Below are 19,231 nucleotides of genomic sequence, written 5' to 3' on the forward strand. Positions count from 1 at the left end.
TAAAATCTTTAAGTGTTATGTTGAATGGTCATTGGAGATAATACCTAACGCAGCTAAGTAAATGACCATCTTAGATTGTAAGTCCTCTAGGGACAGGGAAATACCTACTGCACTTGAATGTAACTCACCATGAAAGATATGAGCTAAATAAATAAAAAAATAAATAATCAATCTCTCCTTTTCAGAGCTTTCCCATTACTTTTCTGGAAATGGCTTCCCTTGTTGTGTTAGGGGATTTTAATATTAAATGGGATTCTGAGTTGAATGGTCTAGCTATGCTTTTTGGTATGAGTTTACAGACTCAGGGTCTACACAAGTAATATGTTGTCCTACCCATGAGAGGCATCATGTTCTGAATTTATTTATTTTGGATGTGTTACCATCTTGTTTTTAGATATGGGGCAGTGTTGTCTCACTAGCAGATTGGCCAAATTATTTTCTCGCAACCTTTAGTATATTAGGCTCATCCTCTTTAGACACTAGACTTCATGAGGTCCATATTCAAAAGTATTTAGCTGGATAACTCAGAAGTTATCCGGCTAAATGAAGATTTGGGAACTTATGCAGCTGATTAATAAGTTAGCTAGCTAGAATTTAGCCAGATAAATTAGGAGCGTTCTGAGGACATAAATGGGAGGAGTTGAGTTAGCCAGATAAGTCTGTTCCGTGGCTGTGGGAGTATGTGCTGCGTAAAAATTGTCCCATAAAATATATTTGTTTACAAAAATGATTTCAATAGCATTATGTTTCTAATTCAAACAAACAGAAGTCAGAGTAAAGGACAAACAAAGACAAACAGACAAACAGTAAAGGACAAACAGAATAAAGGACAAACAAACAGAAATTCAGAGTAAAGGACAACACAGCGATTATAACTCAGTATCTGTTTCCATTGCTACATCATTGCAAATAACACAACTCTTTGACACAAATTCTAAAAAGAGAGTCAAATACCAGTCTGAGCACTGCCCACAGGTCTCTTTTTCAGAATATTCACAAGGCTTATTTCATCCAGCATCTTTAGTTTATGACGTACTTACATATTTTGATTGCCCTGAAAATCAAGCCTGTTGGCAGCCCTCCAGGAGTGCTGTAATGCATGGTGACTCTGCTCACATAGAAGCACTGCTTACCTGGAAAAACTTGTCTGTGATTTCTCTGTCTTGGATAGGAACCTGCTTATAGTTTCGGAATTCTGCCACTTCTTGATTTCTGAGCTGCAGCAGGCGAAACCTTTTTGATCTGTTGAATGCTTCATCTGAAATGAAATGAAATTCTTCTTGCAGCTGTTCAAGTCTGAAGAAATCTGGAATGTAGGCATCTCCAGTGGAGGCAATCTGAAGAAAAAAAGCAACCCAAAAAAATACAGCACAATAAAGTCTAAGAAATAGTTATCTGTAAAACAAACAGCTTTTGTGGAAAATCCCCTACACCTCACTTCTGACAAACTTGTAAGTATACCAATAAAAAAAAAGGCATGAGCTAAAAAAAAAAAAAAAAAGTAAGTATACTGTTATTTGGCATGGCCATATAATTAAAAACAGCATCACTGGCAAAAACAATCAGAAATTATAAAGATCCCTATATTCAAAAGACTTAAGTGCCTAATGTTAAAAGTTAGATGCCTATACTTTTGAACTGAACATAAGAACATAAGAAATTGTCATACTAGGTCAGACCAAGGGTCCATCAAGCCCAGCATCCTGTTTCCAACAGTGGGCAAACCAGGCTAGAAGAACCTGGCAAGTACCCAAACACTAAGAAGATCCCATGCTACTGATGCTAGTAGTAGCAGTCTTAATACCTAAATTTAGATCCCTAAAATGGAGCAGGGGACAGGGTGGAGGATGGAATTTAGGAGCTTGATGCTAATTTCCAGAACTGGGTGCTTAAGTTAGGTCCTCCCGATACCAAGCTTAACTTTAGGCACCTCAAATTAAGGCACCTAAAGTTGAAGTTAGGCACCTATATTCAAATAAATTTTGTAGGCATCCATTCTCTTTCAACATAGGTGCCTAACTTTCACATATATATTTGAGTGGTTAGCACTCTTTGAATATCGGTCTCACCACTTCAAGCCCACCCTGCTATTAGTTTTCATTTTAGACACTCTTAATAAAATAATTAGGATGTTTAGAGCTTTTCCACAGTCTAGATTTAACAAATTGACCAATGTGCAAAAATTGAAAAGATGACAAGCCATATCTATAGCGATTTTTATGGATGTATTCAAAGGAATAATCATTCTATGATCTACTAATTAACAGGGCAATTTTAAAATTCCCTGTAGGGCTTGCAGTCCTTCATTTTCAAAGGGAATCTTCTCACAAAGTTTCCCTTTGAAAATCCAACTGGCACATACAACATGAAAGCAGGTAGCAAAGTAAGTGTATGAAAGTACACACTGAGAGTCCAAAATGAATGTGTGTGAATTTTCATTCCTCTGACCTAACTCAGTCCCCTTTTTTGTGTGGGTAAAAGAATGCACAGTATGCAACAAGGTATAACTCAATTCAAGTAAAATACACTAAAACAAATCCTCTCCTTGCAAACCCTGTCAATAGCACAATTCTCATGTTTTTGTTCCTCAGTTCTTGATGTCCCTTGTACTCAAAAAGACTGCATCATGTCCTCATTCCAGTCACATAAGTATGTGTTTTCCAAATTTAATAAACCATTCAACAGCTGTAAAAACTTAGCAGTTCCCCAAAACATAGGATAAGAACTAAATGGAAGGAAAAAATAAGTTTAAATTACATATAACCTTTACAAAGTTACGGTATGATCCTCCAAATATTTCTTTAAACCTCATACACCCACAATGGAATCCTTCATAGCAAGGATCTTGAAAGAAATGGCAAATGTATCCAAATTCTGACAGGGACTCCATAATAAGGAGAACAGAGTTGAGATGTAACCACAGAAAGATGGAAGTTGCTTATTTTCCAGGGGCCTCCGTTTGCAAGAATAGGCAGAAAATCTAGAGGTTAGTTAGAGAAATGTGAATGGGAAGTGAACTGGTTATCGTTATGTATCCAAGTACAGATGATCTGTCTTATGAAGTCAGTAAAAATTCAAATACAGTTCAAAGAGTTAGAGTGTGATGTTGGACAGTTATGTGACCACCTCAGAAGACCTACCTGCATACCACCAGGGAGTATGAAGAATTGCTCTCACAAAAATCTTCAATTAATGGTTGAAATATTAGTACAGGGTAGATGATTTTGGTTATGGTGGTATACTTGGGAGGATAAGATCTATACAGAAGGAATAGTTTACATCCAACCAAGGAAGGTACTACAATCCTCAGCCATCATTTCAAGCAACTTTAAAGCATGGAGTGGGGATGGGGGAGGCCAACCTGCTCTCTTTTACAAGCAAAAACATTTGAGGCAATCAGGGTAAGCCCTGAAGAGATAAAAGCCTGTAATTAACCATGAAATAAAACATGGGAGACAACAATTAGAAGTAGAGGAAGAAAAGCTGATAAATTAGCTTATGGAAAAAGAAAAAAGGAAATAAGGAAAGAGGGAGGCAGAGCATTATCTTGGAGATTCAGATGTGCAAATGCTCAAAGTTTTATTAAAAAAAAAAAAAAATCAAAGACCTGGGGGTCACCATGGCAGAGGAAGATATAGATGTGATTGCAATCAAAGAGTCTTAGTATAATGGACATCAGTATTGGGATACGACATACAGATAAGACAGAATATGGGAAAAAGGAGTGGGACAGAATAGATTCTATTATCAGGAACACAATAATAGCCACTAAAGTGCAAACAGAAGCTGAATTACTATGGGTTGCCCTGGAAATACTTAAGAAGATTTCTATGTATGTTAGAATAATACACAGACCTCTAGCATAGGAAAAAGAAGTGGCTTTAAACATGAAGAGAGACAGCATTAGGATGGCATAAACAAGGGAGGTTGTGTTTTTAGGTGTCTTCAGCCTGCTGACTGTATATAGAGCCTACCTGTTTCAGAGAAATCCTGGATTCCTTAAAAGGGCCAATCCCTAGGCAACTAGTGGAAAAACCCATTCAAAGGGAGGCTAAACTAGATCTAGCACTGACAAATGGAAACTGTCACTGACTTGATGGTTAGGGAAAATGTAGGTCTAGTGATCATCATACTGTGTGATTCAATATTATATTCAGACATGAACAAAGTCATACTAAGACTAAAATCCTGGACTTAAGGAAGGCTGACTTCAAGATTGCGCTGAGGAAGATCTACAAGGAATCCAACAATATCTTTACATTTTAAATATGGGAAGCAGGAGCAGGTAGCGGGGGAGGGGCGAATAAATGGCATTATGGTCGCAGCCATGGCATACTTCTAGAAAATTAAAATCGGAGGTCTTTAGGGAAGAGGCAGAAAGTTTGGCCCCGCAGGGCCTTTGGAGTTAAGATGGGAGGGAGCCAGGAACAATTTTGGGCCTGCCAGTCTGTAACTTTTAGTTTTTGTTTTTCAGAAACTCTAATTAAAGGAAAATTAGTTTCTTACCTGATAATTTTCGTTCCTGTAGTACCACGGATCAGTCCAGACTCCTGGGTTTTGCCCCCCCCCCCCCCCCCCCAAGCAGATGGAGATAGAGAAGTTTTCAAAACAAAACTCCGCCTTATATAGGATGGTGCCACCTACAGTCCGGCAGTATTACTCAATGTTAAAGCAGAATGGCTCTCAAAAAACCACCATAACTATGTACAATAACCCTTCAACAAGAAAAAGAAATAACCGGTTCACTTAACCCTCCTAGGAACTGAACCTGTAGAACCACTTGAGGACGGTCAATCCAATTTCTGCAGATCTGAAAACAAATCAATCAATAACTGAGTGGACTCTCCCTTACTTCCATGCGTTCCCTGGGCGGGACTCTGGACTGATCCGTGGTACTACAGGAATGAAAATTATCAGGTAAGAAACTAATTTTCCTTTCCCTGTACATACCCGGATCAGTCCAAACTCCTGGGATGTACCAGAGCTTTCTTACCTGGGATGGGATCTGGAAAGGCTCGCTTTAAGCACTGCTTCTCCAAAGCCTCCTTCAACCGGTGCCTGAACATCCAGTCTGTAGTGTCTGGCAAAGGTATGCAAAGACTTCCAAGTCACCGCCCTGCAGATCTCCTGCGGTGAGGCCATTTGTCACTCTGCCCAAGAAGCCGCCTGCGAACAGGTAGAATGAGCCTGAAGACCAAATGGTACAGGCTTACCACGCAGCAAATATGCTGAGCCTATAGGCTCTTTCAACCAGTGCAAAATTGTAGCTTTAGATGCCATATTTCCTCATTTTGGACCAGCCCACAGCACAAAAAGATGGTCCGTCACATGAAACGTTTTAGTAACTTCTAGATAACGCAACAACGCTTGACAAACATCCAGCTTCCATAAGTGTTTAGACATAGGGTCTGACTGGTCCAAAACGGGAAACGACGGAAGCTCCACTGACTGATTTCCATTAAAAGCAGACACCACCTTCAGAAGAAAGGAAGGAACTGTCCACAAGGACACACCAGAATCGGAAATTCTCAGAAACGGTTCCCTACAGTATAGAGCCTGGAGCTCCGATACCCTGCGAGCAGATGTGATAGCGATAAGGAAAATCACCTTTAACGTGAGATCCTTTATTCTAGCCGTTTTCAGAGGCTCAAAGGGCGCCGTACACAGAGCTGAGAGAACCAAGTTCAGATTCCAAGAACGTCAAGGGTGCCTGATCGGGGACGAAATGCTTTGCCCCCTTTAGGAAAGGAGCCACATCGGGGTGAGCAGCCAACACCACGCCTTGAATGGAACCGCACAAACAACCAAGAGCTGCCACCTGAACCCTCATGGAACTACACAATAAGCCCTTGGCGAGTCCGTATTGTAAGAAACCTAAAATATCCGACACCGAAGACTGAGTAGGAACAATCGCCCAGTCCACAAACCAAGATTCAAAGATTCTCCACACGCGCACATACACAAGGTTGGTGGCTGTCTTGCGCGACCGGAGAAGTGTTGCCACCACAGCGTTCGAATACCCTTTGCTCCTCAGGCGGCGCCTCTCAAAAGCCATGCCGCTAGACAAAAGTGATCGACCTCTTCCAAACACACAGGTCTTTGATGGAGAAGGTCCGGGAGTAGTGGCAACTGCAGGGGACCCACCACTGGCAGATTGACCAGGTCCGCAAACCAAGGCCGTTTCGGCCACTCTGATGCTATGAGGATGACTTCTGCTGGGTGTATCTCCACTCTCCTGAGCACTTTGCCTATCAGCGGCCAAGGAGAGAAGACGTACAGCAGCATGTCGGTCGGCCAGGGCAGCACCAGGGCATCTACTCCTTCTGTTCCTGTTTCTCTGCGGCGACCGAAGAAGCGTGGAGCCTTGGCATTTTGAAACGCTGCCATGAGATCCATGCGGGGTACGCCCCATGTGTCGCATATGAGCTGGAAAGCTTCGTCTGTGAGCTCCCATTCCCCGGGATGGAGGCGGTGCCAACTGAGAAAGTCCGCCTGAACGTTGTTGACTCCTGCTATGTGAGATGCTGCAATACTTACTAAATGCTTCTCTGCCCAACTGATCCTCCAGGGGAACTCCTCGGGATAAGTTGTCCGAGATAAGCCACCAATTGAGACTGGAGCATGCCGTATCCATAAGAGGGAGAGATAAATGAAACTGTTCGGAGACTGAATTCCAACGCGAAAGCAATGCTGACTGTAAAGGATGCATATAAGCAAAGGCCCAGGGCACCAGCAACAGGGTGGAAGTCATGGAGCCGAGAACCCACAAATAATCCCCCACTCTGGGGAAACGGTTGGCCGAAAAGTCCCACACTTGTGCTTGTAGCTTGACAATTCAGGCCAAGGTAAGGAACACTCTCCCCTGCTGAGTGTCGAATAGAGCTCCCAAAAACTCCAAAGACTGGGTGGGCACCAGTCGGCTCTTGGCGAAGTTGATCACCCAACCCAGCGATCACAGGAGTTGAAGCACTTTGCGAATTGCCAACTGGCCGAGCAACTCCGACTTTGCCCGAATTAGCCAGTCATCCCGTTATGGATGCACCAGGAACCCCTCTCTGCACAGATGAGCCGCCACCACAATCATTACTTTGGTAAACGTTCTGGGCGCGGTAGCAAGACCAAAGGGCAAAGCTCGAAACTGAAAATGGCAACCCATCACCGAGAACCTCAGAAACTTCTAGTGGTCGGCCTGAATGCCTATGAGAAGATACACTTCCTTTAGGTCCAGTGACGCCAGAAACTCTCCTTTTCTTACCGGGGCAATGACTGACCGTAACATCTCCATGCGAAAACGTGGCACCCTGAGGCAGAGGTTTACACCCTTCAAATCCAGAATGGGTCGGAAGGACCCCATTTTTTGGGAACTACAAAGTAAATGGAATAACGCCCTTTTCGCTGATCCGCCTGAGGATCCAGAGTGATGGCGTCGAGTTGCAGAAGGCGTTGCAAGGTATCTTGTACTGCCTGTTGCTTCTCTTCGTAACTGCATGGGGAGACCAGAAACTGCCCCGGAAGGCGGAGTGCAAAATCTAAAGTGTAGCCTTGATTTATCACAGTAAGGACCCACTGGTCCGACGTCACCTTGACCCATTCCTCGTAAAATAGGGACAATCTGCCCCCAACAGCTGGAACTGAGGAATGGGTCAGCATTCCTTCATTGGGAAGACTTGGCCCCAGATGCGGACTGGGTAGCCCTGGTTCTGCCAAAGCGTCGGCCATGAAAGGGCTGAGACCAGGACTGTTGGCGACTGGATGCTTGCTGAAAGGAAGAAGCTGGAGCTCTGGACGGACGAAATCTCCAATTCCCTCTGAATCGAGACTGTGAAAAAAAGGAGCCCTTCGACTTGGGCCTATCCTCTGGCAGTCAGTGAACCTTGTTCTCCCCCAGGGATTGAATCATATCCTCAAGGTCCTTGCCAAAAAGCAAGTTACCCTTGAATGGCAACGACCCCAGCTGAGCCTTGGAGGAAATATCCGCCGACCAGTTTCTTAACCACAACCAGTTTCTTAACCATAGGAGCTGATGAGCCGAGACTGCCAATGCCATGGATCTGGCCGAAGCCCGTAACAGATCATAAAGTGCATCCGCACTATAAGCGAGCGACGTTTCCAGACGCCCTGCTTGCTGTGCTTCTGCATCGGAAATACCAGCATTAGCCTGTAACTACTGAACCCAGCGAAGGCCCACTTGTAAGGCAAAATTGCTACACATAGTTGCCCGCACTCCCAGTGCCAAGGCTTCAAAAATTTTCTTGAGCTGCAGCTCCAACTTTCTATCCTGCAGGTCCTTCAGGGCTGTAGCACCCGTAACCGGGATTGTGGTCTTTTTGGTGACTGCGGACTCTGTCGCGTCCACCTTGGGCACCCGCAGAATGTCAATTGCTTCCTCCGGAAGAGGATATAGCTTATCCATAGCCTTGCTATCTTTCAATCCCAGATCCGGGGTATCCCATTCTCTATATAGCAAATCCGTGGCAGAAAAATGAAAAGGAAAGGAAGTAGCCGGGTCCCTCAGACCCAACAACACTGGGTCCATGGCCCCTAGCCTGGACTCCTCTGGCGGCTCATCTATGCCTAGCTCTCCGAGTAAGGCAGGGATAAGCGGAGCCAACTCCTCCCTCCTAAACAGATGGATCACCTTAGGGTCATCTCCTTCCACACTGTTAGAGCCTCATGTTGGATCCTGTGGATGTTGATCAGGGTCTGTATCCACCCCCATCGGAGGCTTGCCCTGCGGGTCCTGACCCGTGAAATCAGTATTGGTCTGATGAGCCCCTGTATGCAAGGTGCTTAGCTTTGGAGGACCCAGAGACTCTAGACCGCTTTCGAGAAAGAGACTTAAGACCACTAGAGGAAGTTTTACCCCCAGCCTGCAGCTTCCCTTCCCTCCTGGCTTTAAAAGCCTTATGGAGAAATAAAATAAACTCAGAGAAGGAGGAAGAGGAGGAGGAGGAGTCAGAAGCCCCTCTCGGGGCTATCCTCTATTTCAGGTGAGAGAGACTGTAAAGGTTCGCTTCCTCCAGGAAACCTTGGCTGAGGAGAGAGAGGAGGCAGGAGAATCCCCTCCCCCATAGCTGCACGAGTCGCTGATCTAAAAGACTCCAAAAAGGCCTCTATTCCCGTGCTCAGTGGGAACGGATCTGCCTCAGCTGATCTCGGTGCAGCTAACACTGAAGGAGCTCGGGCAGTCTTGCCTTTAACCATTTTTGCAACCCCAGAGGATCCCTCCCCCCGGGAAGACACACCGAACCCCAGAGGATCCCTCCTCCCGAGAAAGACGCATGCGGGCCGAGTCACATGCGATGCAGATTGGGCAGCGGTCCTGAGAAAGCTAAAATTCAATTTTGAAAAAAATAGAAAAATAATTGCGGTCCGCCCAAGCGCCCAGTCAGGGAGGGAAGAGAGAGCCGCAGCGCCAGTGACACTGACAGAAAATGAAAGAAAATCAAAACTTTTTATTTTTTTTTTTTAAAGACTTGCCCGACAGTGTTCCATGGTCCTGATCCGGCGGGTGGAGTGAACCGGGCTCCCCGGTGTCGCACCCAGCTGCTAGCTTGGAACAAGAGGGCCCTCGACCCTGTAATGCAGCTGCCTCAATAACCAGTGGGGGATGGTCCCCTCAGGGCCTTACAAACCCCCTGGGAAGCTCAGGACAGAAACTGCTCTCTAAAATTCACAGAACTCACTACTCTAACTCCAATGAACAATCAGCCCAGACTGTAGGCCTTGCACCTCCACCATCTGCTGGAGACAGAGAAATATTGCCGGACTTTATTTATTTATTTATTTATTTATTTATTTAACTTCTTTTACTATACCGATACTCAAGACCAGGTCTTATTGTACCGGTTTACAATAGAACAGGGGGAAACCAATTAACATCTAGGTGGAAGGTAAAGTTACATTAAAACAGGGAGCGTAAAAAATGGGAGATGGAAGACAGGGCAGAATTTAAATTATAACAATAGAAGAGTGATAAATATAATCAACAAAAACCAATAAATTAGTAATACATAAACAGAGATTTATCCTCGGCGGTTATTAACATGGTATGTCCAGAGGGAGGAGAGGAGGGGAGGTGAGTAGGGGGGAGGGATTAGGGAGAGATTGAAGGGTGAGAAACAGTGTTGGTCGAAAGAGGTTCCTTCAATGGTAGGCTTGTGCGAACAGCCAGGTTTTAAGGTTTTAAGGACTGTAGATGGCACCATCCAATATAAGGCGGAGTTTTGTTTTGAAAACTTCTCTGTCTCCATCTGCTGGGGGAGGGGGGGGGGGCAAAACCCAGGAGTCTGGACTGATCTGGGTATGTACAGGGAATTGGATATATTCTTTTAAATATACTGAGTTAAGTTTTAAGTTATCTGGCCACACAAAGCTGCATAACTTTAGACCTGCTTGGAAGCAAATGTTGAGATTACTTACCTGATAATCTCCTTTTCCTTAGTGTAGACAGATGGACTCAGAACGAATGGGTATAGTATGCTCGTGCTAGCAGTTGGAGACGGATCTGACGTCAGCACGGGTATATATACCCCCATAGGAAGCGTAGCAACTCAGTAATCTTCCTTGCAAAAGCTGTTATGGATATGTGTGTACTGACGATCAATGAATTAGTGAAACATGATTCCCCTGACCGATTGATAGGAGCTGGAGACCACCAGCATTCACAACCGGAAGGCGTCGACACCTGGCAAAGGGGACTCTCTTATGTAAGCAAAAGGACATGGCCTACCTTGAATCGGTGAAACCCATGTATACTGGCAGCCTGGGCGGGATGCTGAGTCCATCTGTCTACACTAAGGAAAAGGAGATTATCAGGTAAGTAATCTCAACATTTCCTAGCGTGTAGCCAGATGGACTCAGAACGAATGGGATGTACAAAAGCTTTACTCCCCGCCTGGGTGGGAGGCTGCCTGAGGACCGTGTAGGACTGCCCTCGCAAATGCTGTGTCCTCCCTGGCCTGGACATCCAGACGGTAGAACCTGGAAAAGGTATGGAGGGAGGACCATGTCTCCACTTTACATATTTCTGCAGGCGACAGCATCCTGGATTCTGCCCAAGATGCTGCTTGGGCTCTGGTAGAATGAGCCTTGACTTGTAGAGGCGGTGACTTCCCGGCCTCTACGTAAGATGCTCTGATGACTTCTTTAATCCAGCGGGCGATGGTGGGCCAAGAGGCCGCTTCACCTTGTTTCTTTCCACTGTGCAGAACGAACAGATGGTCCGTCTTTCGTACTTCTTGTGTCAATTCCAGATATCTGGGCAGTAACCTGCCGATGTCGCGATGGCGTAGTAAACGCCCTTCTTCTGATTTCTTCAAACCCGCCGTTGTGGGCAAGGATATGGTTTGGTTGAGGTGAAATTGTGAGACCACTTTAGGTAGAAAGGAGGGAACCGTGCGAAGATGGATAGCCTCCGGAGTGATTCTCAGAAAATAGAAAGTAGATTGGAACCACGCTCAGCGAGCGTGCAGGCTCTCCAAACTGCTTTGGAGACGGAAATTACTGAGTTGCTACGCTTCCTGTGGGGGTATATATACCCGTGCTGACGTCAGATCCGTCTCCAACTGCTAGCACGAGCATACTATACCCATTTGTTCTGAGTCCATCTGGCTACACGCTAGGAAATCTAAAGTTATTCAGCTAACTTACTCAGTTTTACTTGAAAATTGAGTTAGCCAGATAACTATCATACTCCCCAGAACACACCCAAAAACACCTCTTTTTTATCCAGCTCAATTATAGCCGGATAATGACTTATCCAGTTATAATTTAGCCAGATAACAGGCTGAATATCCCACAACTTGCCATTTAGATGGATAACTTTAAGTTATCCGCCTAAATGGCTTTTGAATATTGACCCAAACAATCTTAAATAAGCTCTTTTGCTCAGTATTGAAAGAAGGGGAAGGCAGTAAACCTAAGGCAGGAAATTAGGAGCATGAATGATTGTGAAATTATTACAAATCCATTTACAGATGAGGACATACTTAAAGCGCTTATACAAATGAGAGTAGGTAAAACCATGGGACCTGAAAGAACCTATTCCAGCATAATAAAGAGCTCAAGCAAGTGTTCGTTGCACCCTTCACAGCTCTGTTCAACTTGTTTTTGGAGATGTGAGATTCTGAGAGACTGCAGGAAAGGAAATGTAATCCCACAACATAAAACTGAGAAAAGGAGACAGTAGGTAACTACAGACCAGTCAGTCTTATTTTGGCCCCAATGCAATAAGGTATGCTAGGTGGCCTTAGAACTGTACTCTCTATGTAGTAAGGCATTTTGCACACGAAAAAATATGTGTGTACAACTGGAGTAAAAATGTGCACGCAGCTTGGCACGTCTCCATGCAAATCCCATGTTAATCAAGGCATTAGCTATTACTCCCCAATGCAGAGACGTGCATAGGCTTAAGTCATGTTTTCCTCATTCTGGAAATTTAACTCCTGGTCAGAAGTGGAGTAAAGTGTCTGGGGCTAGTGTAGGTCTATGAGGCTAAACTTGGAGTTCATGGTGCCAGGGTCCTAAACTCAGGATTTATGTGCATAAAATGTGAGTTTTGTGTGAACAACCTATGAGCATAAATTTTATGCTCTTAACTCATGTTTTAGGCACTCAGTGTACTTAATTTAATCCCAATGCATTTGCATGCTATTCGCTTACTGTATCATGAGTTATCTTTTTTTTGTGTGTGAGCATTAAGAAAAGGTGCATTGAAATATAGAGATATTTTTTACTCCTGTCTTATTACAACAGGCTCTTTGATAGCCACATACACATTGTTAAAGAAAAAGACCTCTGACAACATAGTTTCACAAAATGAAGATCTTATCAGACAAACTTGTTCAAGTTCCTCAATGAGATAACAAAAGTGGTGGATGCTTCCTATCCAGACAAGTAAAACTTTTGACACTGTTCCACACAGATGACTGGTATGCAAGCTAGCTAGTATAGGAGTTGGACAGAAAGCAGGTAATTGAACCAGGAACTGGTAAAGCAACAGAACTCAGAGAGTGGTGGTCAGGGGAAAATATTCAGATGATGCTAAAATGAACAGTAGTGCACATTGGGGCTAGGATTGATTTTTTTCAATATCTTTATTATCAACAATGCTGAGGGACCTGAAGGAAAAACAGAGTTGATTATTTGTAACTGGACTTCTCTGTTACACATGTGGACTGATGTCATGGCACGAAAACAATACAGAGGTTGATCAGCTATTGGCTGGAATAGTCCAAATGTTTTACCTGTGTTTAAGTGCCCTGCATCCAGCAGCCCCTGGCTAAACTCCTTTAGTCTATAACATAACGTACAGAAAGGAAAGAGGTGATTGAACTCTATGGGGAGGAGGAAAGGTGTGTGTGACTTAATTTTGTTGTCCAGGCAGAACACCAGTTACAGGTGAGCAATTTTTCTTTTCTCCGTGGACTAGTAGAATAAACAGCCACACATGTGGGGATTCCCAAGTACACAGTTGTGTTCACATTCTCTTCCTCCCTTGCATAAGGCAGCCCACATTTCGGGTGACTGCAGAAGGAGTTCCACCTCCCTAAGATTTAAATAGATTTCTGAGGACTGACTAGATTTACTGCCCTAACAGGAGGTAGCCACTAAGCCATAATGAGATGCAAATGTGTGGGTTGAACTCTATGTTGCCACTTTACAGATCTCATGTATGATAGCGGATCCCACAAATGCCATGGAGGCAGTCATTGCTCTGACTTGGTGTGCGCTTATCTCTTTTAAGGACAATGAATGGATGGAAGCAGTTCAGAGAAGGGCTACTAAAATGACACAGGGCCTGTAACACACACCCTACACAGAGAGGCTTAACACACTCAAAATATATTTGCTGAACAAAAGAAGAAAAAGGGGCAATATGAGAGAAAAACATTTGAATAGTTGGCAATCTTCAGTAAAGCAAAGGAAAGTGCAACTTTCCACAGAAAAAGAAATTCAAGAACTTGGGAAGTCATTATTATGAAGCTGGAGGGATGGTATCTCAGAGGAAATAGAAATCAATACTTCTTTACTGAGGGGGTGGTAGATGCCTGGAATAATATACTAACATGCTTGGCACTGATACAGAGGAAGTGATTAAGAACAGGGTTGAGAGGCTGAGCAAAAGACATGAGGAGAGAGAGGGCATAGGGGTGCTAGTTTAAGTATTAGAACTTGTATGCTTGTTTACCCAAAATAGTAGAGGACTAAACAGGGAAAACAACAAAACTAGATTGGATAAGAAATGATATCCTGCATATGGTCAAACACATATGGCTAACAACTGGGACATATCCTTAGCTACAACAGAGCAAGATGAGTGAATCAATTGGTCCTTATTTGCCGCATTTTCCATAGCACTATGTTGTAGTACATGAGCTTTCAAGAAGTGTGTCCCTTTTTCAGGCTGAAACCTTGACACTTAGTATTATTATTCACAAGTATCAAACCAATGCCTATTCAACTCCTTTGTGCGTCTGTTGCAATATGTCCAAATATAGCAGAGTTGCTTACCTGTAACAGGTGTTCTCCCAGGACAGCAGGATGTAGTCCTCACATACGGGTGACGGAACACTTTGACTGGCACACTGACTATGCCCAGCATGCCATGATCCCTGTGTCCACAGGGGTCTCCCTTCAGTCTCGTTTGTAGCAAAAAAAGTGCAAGTGAAAAATAAAATAACAAAACATAAGCTGACCCAACTCCACAGGGTGGCGGGTGGGTTTCGTGAGAACTACATCCTGCTGTCCTGGGAGAACACCTGTTACAGGTAAGCAACTCTGCTTTCTCCCAGGACAAGCAGGATGGTAGTCCTCACATATGGGTGATTAGCAAGCTACAGGCTGACTCACATTACAACAGGCCAATAGCAGACAACTCGTGCAACAGGCACAATAATTGGGGTGCTATTGGCAATGATGAGGCAGCCTGAAATCACAGCAGGTGGTTGTGGAAGGAGTTGGGCATTATAGTGGAAAAAAACATTTCAAGACAGATTGTCCAAAGGCAGAGTCTTGACAGCCTTCCTTATCTAAGCAGTAGTGGGCTGCAAATGTGTAGAGAGCTCCATGTCGCAGCCTAACAGATGTCGGCAATTGGTACTGAACGATAGTGTGCTACCGACATTGCCATGGCCGTTACAAAATGTGCCTTCACTCACCCCTGGAGAGGAAGGCCTGCTTTTTCATAGCAGAATTCGATACAGTCTGCTAGCCAGTTGGAGGGAATTTGTTTGCCCACTGCAACTCCCAGCTTGTTTTTGTCAAAAGAAACAAAGAGTTGGGTGAATTTCTTATGGACTGCAATGCGGTCTAGATAGAATGCAAGTGCACGCGTACAGGCCAAGGTGTGCAAAAACCTCTCGCCCTGGTGAGAGTGAGGCCTTGGGAAAAAAGAGGGCAAACCATAGATTGAGTAAGGGGAGAGACTGTGTCCACCTTAGGAAGAAATTTAGGGTGAGTACAGAGGACCACTCGGTCACGGAGGAACCTAGTGTAGGGTGAGTATGCAACAAGGGCTTGTTACTCACTGACCCTTTGAGCAGATGTAATGGCTACGAGGAAAAGAAATTTCCATGTTAGAATTTTTAATGTCATAGGAATGCAAAGGCTCAAACAGAGAACGCATGACCCTTGTGAGCACTACATTTAGGTCCCATTCCGTAACCGGTGATCGTAGAGGAGGCTTAAGTTGTAGAAAGCCCATCATAAGCCAACTCAGAAGGGGTTGAGCCGTTATCAGGGCATCCCCTACTCCCTGGCACTGAGGTGTACCTGTGCAGAGGATGTCTGGAGACCAGAATCCTAAAGGTACCCTATATAGCCTAATAAAGATGGAGTGGGGCAGAAAAAGGGGCCAATATCTTTTTGTGTACACCATTTGGTAAATCCTGTCCATTTTGAATGGTAAGATTTACATGTGGAAGGTTTTCGTGAAGCTACAAGTACCTGAAAAACATTAGTGAAAAGATTTGAAGGTTCGGATGGTATAAATTGCCATGATTGTGTGTTATGAGAATGAACTGTGGACAGGCGAATTGGTTCCTGGATTGATAGGTCGAGAAGTATGGGGAAGCAAAATTGTCGAGGTCAGTATGGGGGTATGAGAATCATTAAACCCCTGTCCTGCTGTAGCTTCATGAGAGTTTGTTGGCTATGAGCGGTATCGGAGGAGACATATATAGGAGGCCTTTGTTCCAGGGGCGAGCAAAGGTGTCCATGGCTAACACGTTTCGTTGCCTGTGTAGGGAGCAGACTCTGTCCACTTTGTGATTCAATTCGGACGCAAAGAGGTCGATGGTTGGTTGATCTCAGCACTAGAAGATTTTGCTTGCTACACATGGATTCAGAGACCACTCGTGGGGATGGAGACATCGATTGGGATGGTCTGCTAGTACATTTGGTATACCTGTTAGATAAGTGGCCCGGAGACGCATGAAGTGTGCAAGGGCCCGGGCCCAGGCCCAGGCCCAGATCTGTGCGGCTTCCTGGCAGAGCCGATAAGAGCTTGTTCGAGTACCACCCTGCCACTATGTTGTCTGTCTGTATCCACACAGTTTTGTGTGAGAGGCAGTGTTTGAAGGCATAAAGGGCATAACATATGGCTTGAAGCTCTAGGAAGTTGATGTGAGACTGTTCATTGAGCGGCCTACACATCTTGGGTTTGGAGGTTGTTAATACGAGCTCCCCAACCCAAGCTGGAAGCGACCGTGGCCAAGGTCACCTGAGGAATTGGTTACTGGATCGGTGACATGGATCAGGGACGAAAGTGGTTAAACAGTTTAGAGCCACTGAATTTTAAAGTGCCCTGAGTTTTTCCCATGGCTAGTCTGGCCATGGGAGTGACGTGGACCATGGAAGCCATGTCGCCAAGCAATGGGAAGAGTTGATGGGCTGAGGCTATGTTGCATGCGCGCAGAGATGTGGACAGTTTGATAGAATGTCTGTGCGGTTGTTGGGCAGGAAGGCCTTTTAATTATTATATACTAGTTCAAAATTATTATAAACTTTTTATATGTATTATGTTTCTATTTTCATAGTTATTTTATATTAGTTCATAATTATTACTACCATGTTCTATGTACAACGCTCTGACGTTTTGTTTTGTTTTTACTGTAAACCGACGCGATATCCTTGGATGAACGCCGGTATATAAAAACCATTAAATAAATAAATAAATAAATAAAATAAATAGTGCCCAGATTTGCTCCGAGGGAGGCAAGGAGGTGAGATGGATCCATATGGGGTTTATGGTAGTAGATCAGAAATCCCAGAAAATTTAGTATATTTATAGTGAGTCTTAGAGAATTTGGAGCTCCTTGTTTGGATTGACTCCTTATTAGGCAGTCGTCCAGGTAAGGAAACACGTGAATGCTGTTTTTTCGTAGATAAGCGGCAATCACTGCTAGGCATTTGGTGTAATACACGAGGTGTCGAAGCTAGTTCGAATGGCAGAACTTGGTATTGAAAATGCTGTTGACTCACTATGAAGCGTATTGAAGGTCATGAGAAGAGAGTCAACCTCCTTGTTGTAGTAAGGGAAGCATGGTGCCGAGAGACACCATTTTAAACTTTTCTTTCTGAAGAAATTTGTGAGATTTCTGCGGTCCATGATGGGCGGAGGTCGCCTGTTTTCCTTGGAAGTAGGAAATAGCAGGATTAAAATCCTCTGCCTTGCTGTGTCCGGGGAACGGTGTCTCGAGCCTTGGTCCTCAGTAGAATGGACTGTTCTGTTCTCTGGCAAGGTTTCAAAATCCAGAAGCCTGCCTGACTGGTGGAGCTGGTGTGATCTGGATATCAGTTGTTGACGTGTACATGCTTTTAGAAGAAGACTGGTTGGTCTCACGCGGGAGCTGGTTAATACTCGTGTGAGCGGTAAAAGGTCCTTCTAACATCCCTCTTCGCTGGTTTTCTAGCCGAGGAGGGAGGATTTGCAAGAAACGTAGAGAGCTGTCGCAGGGTCTTGCGGTGGTCTTGCAATGAGCCACTGTCTGTTGGACCTTGTGCACGAAGAGATGATCTGTGGTGCATGGCAGATCAGCTAGTTTATCTTGGACTTCGGGCCGTAAATCAGGGGCCGTAAGCCATGTTCACAATCTAAAAACATGGATGTTCAACAAAGCATACCAACTCACCCAATGAACAACACAACAACATCACCCTCCACTCTAACCTGAAGAATAAATGAAACTTATCACAACTATGTATTATAACTAAGAAGTGAAACGTAAAACTGAACAGTAACTAACTTGCATATGATACCCCTATGTTTAACAACAGTTTGAACCTTTTTGAAACCCTGTTTATCCCCCTTAACCTTGTATTTTTGTAAACCGTTATGATGGCGTTATTATGATGAAACCGAATGAAGGTATATAAAACTCGATAAATAAATAAATACATAAATCTAGCACTGAGTCCTGTTGCTGGCAACGGGAGGACGTTTCGAAGCAATCACATGTTGTTCAAACTTCATGTTGATGGCAGTGAGGTTCCCTTGGTGTTGTGTCAAACAAAGCTGGTAAACAGCAATATGTGAGACCAACATGGATCCCCGGAAGATTTTACGACCTAGACCCTCCCGAAAACTTCTGGTCCTCTTTACTGACCAGTCGAAAGGGATGTCATTTGGAGGGATCGTCTCCACTCTTCTGGTGGAGAAGGCTCCGAGAGGAGGTTGGTTTAGGTCTCGATGGGATCGGTGCCGAAGAAGGATTAGAGTTCCCCATCGCCCTTCGAGGATCCTGGGATAGGAATAGGGGCCCGTGGAGGCTCAGAAGGATGAATCAGCGTCGATGACTTAGGCTGTCAGTAGGGTACCGATGAGGGCAGCGAGGCAGTGCCGCAATGGTGCGAATATCGATGGCTCCGGTGTTGGTGCCGGTATGGGGGCCGGCATCGATTGAGGTTGTAGATTCCGGAAGGCATCGAGGACAGCCTGATGGACGAGGATGTCCAGCTCCTCCCTGGAGTTGGTATAGGTAATGCAGCTATAGGGGGAGGCAGGCTAGGCGTTACTGGCACTTCCACATGGATCTGTGGTGGGGAATGCCTCGGTGCCTCAGGTGCCGAGAAGCATGGAGACTCTTGTACCCGGGCCTGCATTGCAACTGGCTCGATGGACACTGATGCCGATGAGGTATCGGTGCCGGCACCAAACGCGGAACCCTGTCGGTGCTGGCGACGATGTTTCCCTCGGTGCTCGGCCCGGTCATTCTCAAGCACCGAGGAA

General features: G+C 44.7%; 1 protein-coding gene across 3 annotated transcripts in view; it reads right to left on the bottom strand.

Moving 5' to 3' along the window:
• CC2D2A (coiled-coil and C2 domain containing 2A) overlaps nt 1-19,231 on the bottom strand; it is a 404,582-nt gene that overhangs the window by 188,447 nt on the left and 196,904 nt on the right. For all 3 annotated transcript variants that reach the window (XM_029590744.1, XM_029590748.1, XM_029590757.1), the window contains exon 20: nt 1,134-1,337. In XM_029590744.1, the coding sequence (XP_029446604.1) occupies nt 1,134-1,337 (204 nt within the window). The remainder of the gene's footprint in view (nt 1-1,133; nt 1,338-19,231) is intronic.

This window comes from Rhinatrema bivittatum, chromosome 1 (assembly GCF_901001135.1).
Source record: "Rhinatrema bivittatum chromosome 1, aRhiBiv1.1, whole genome shotgun sequence".
NCBI classification, from domain to species: domain Eukaryota; kingdom Metazoa; phylum Chordata; class Amphibia; order Gymnophiona; family Rhinatrematidae; genus Rhinatrema; species Rhinatrema bivittatum.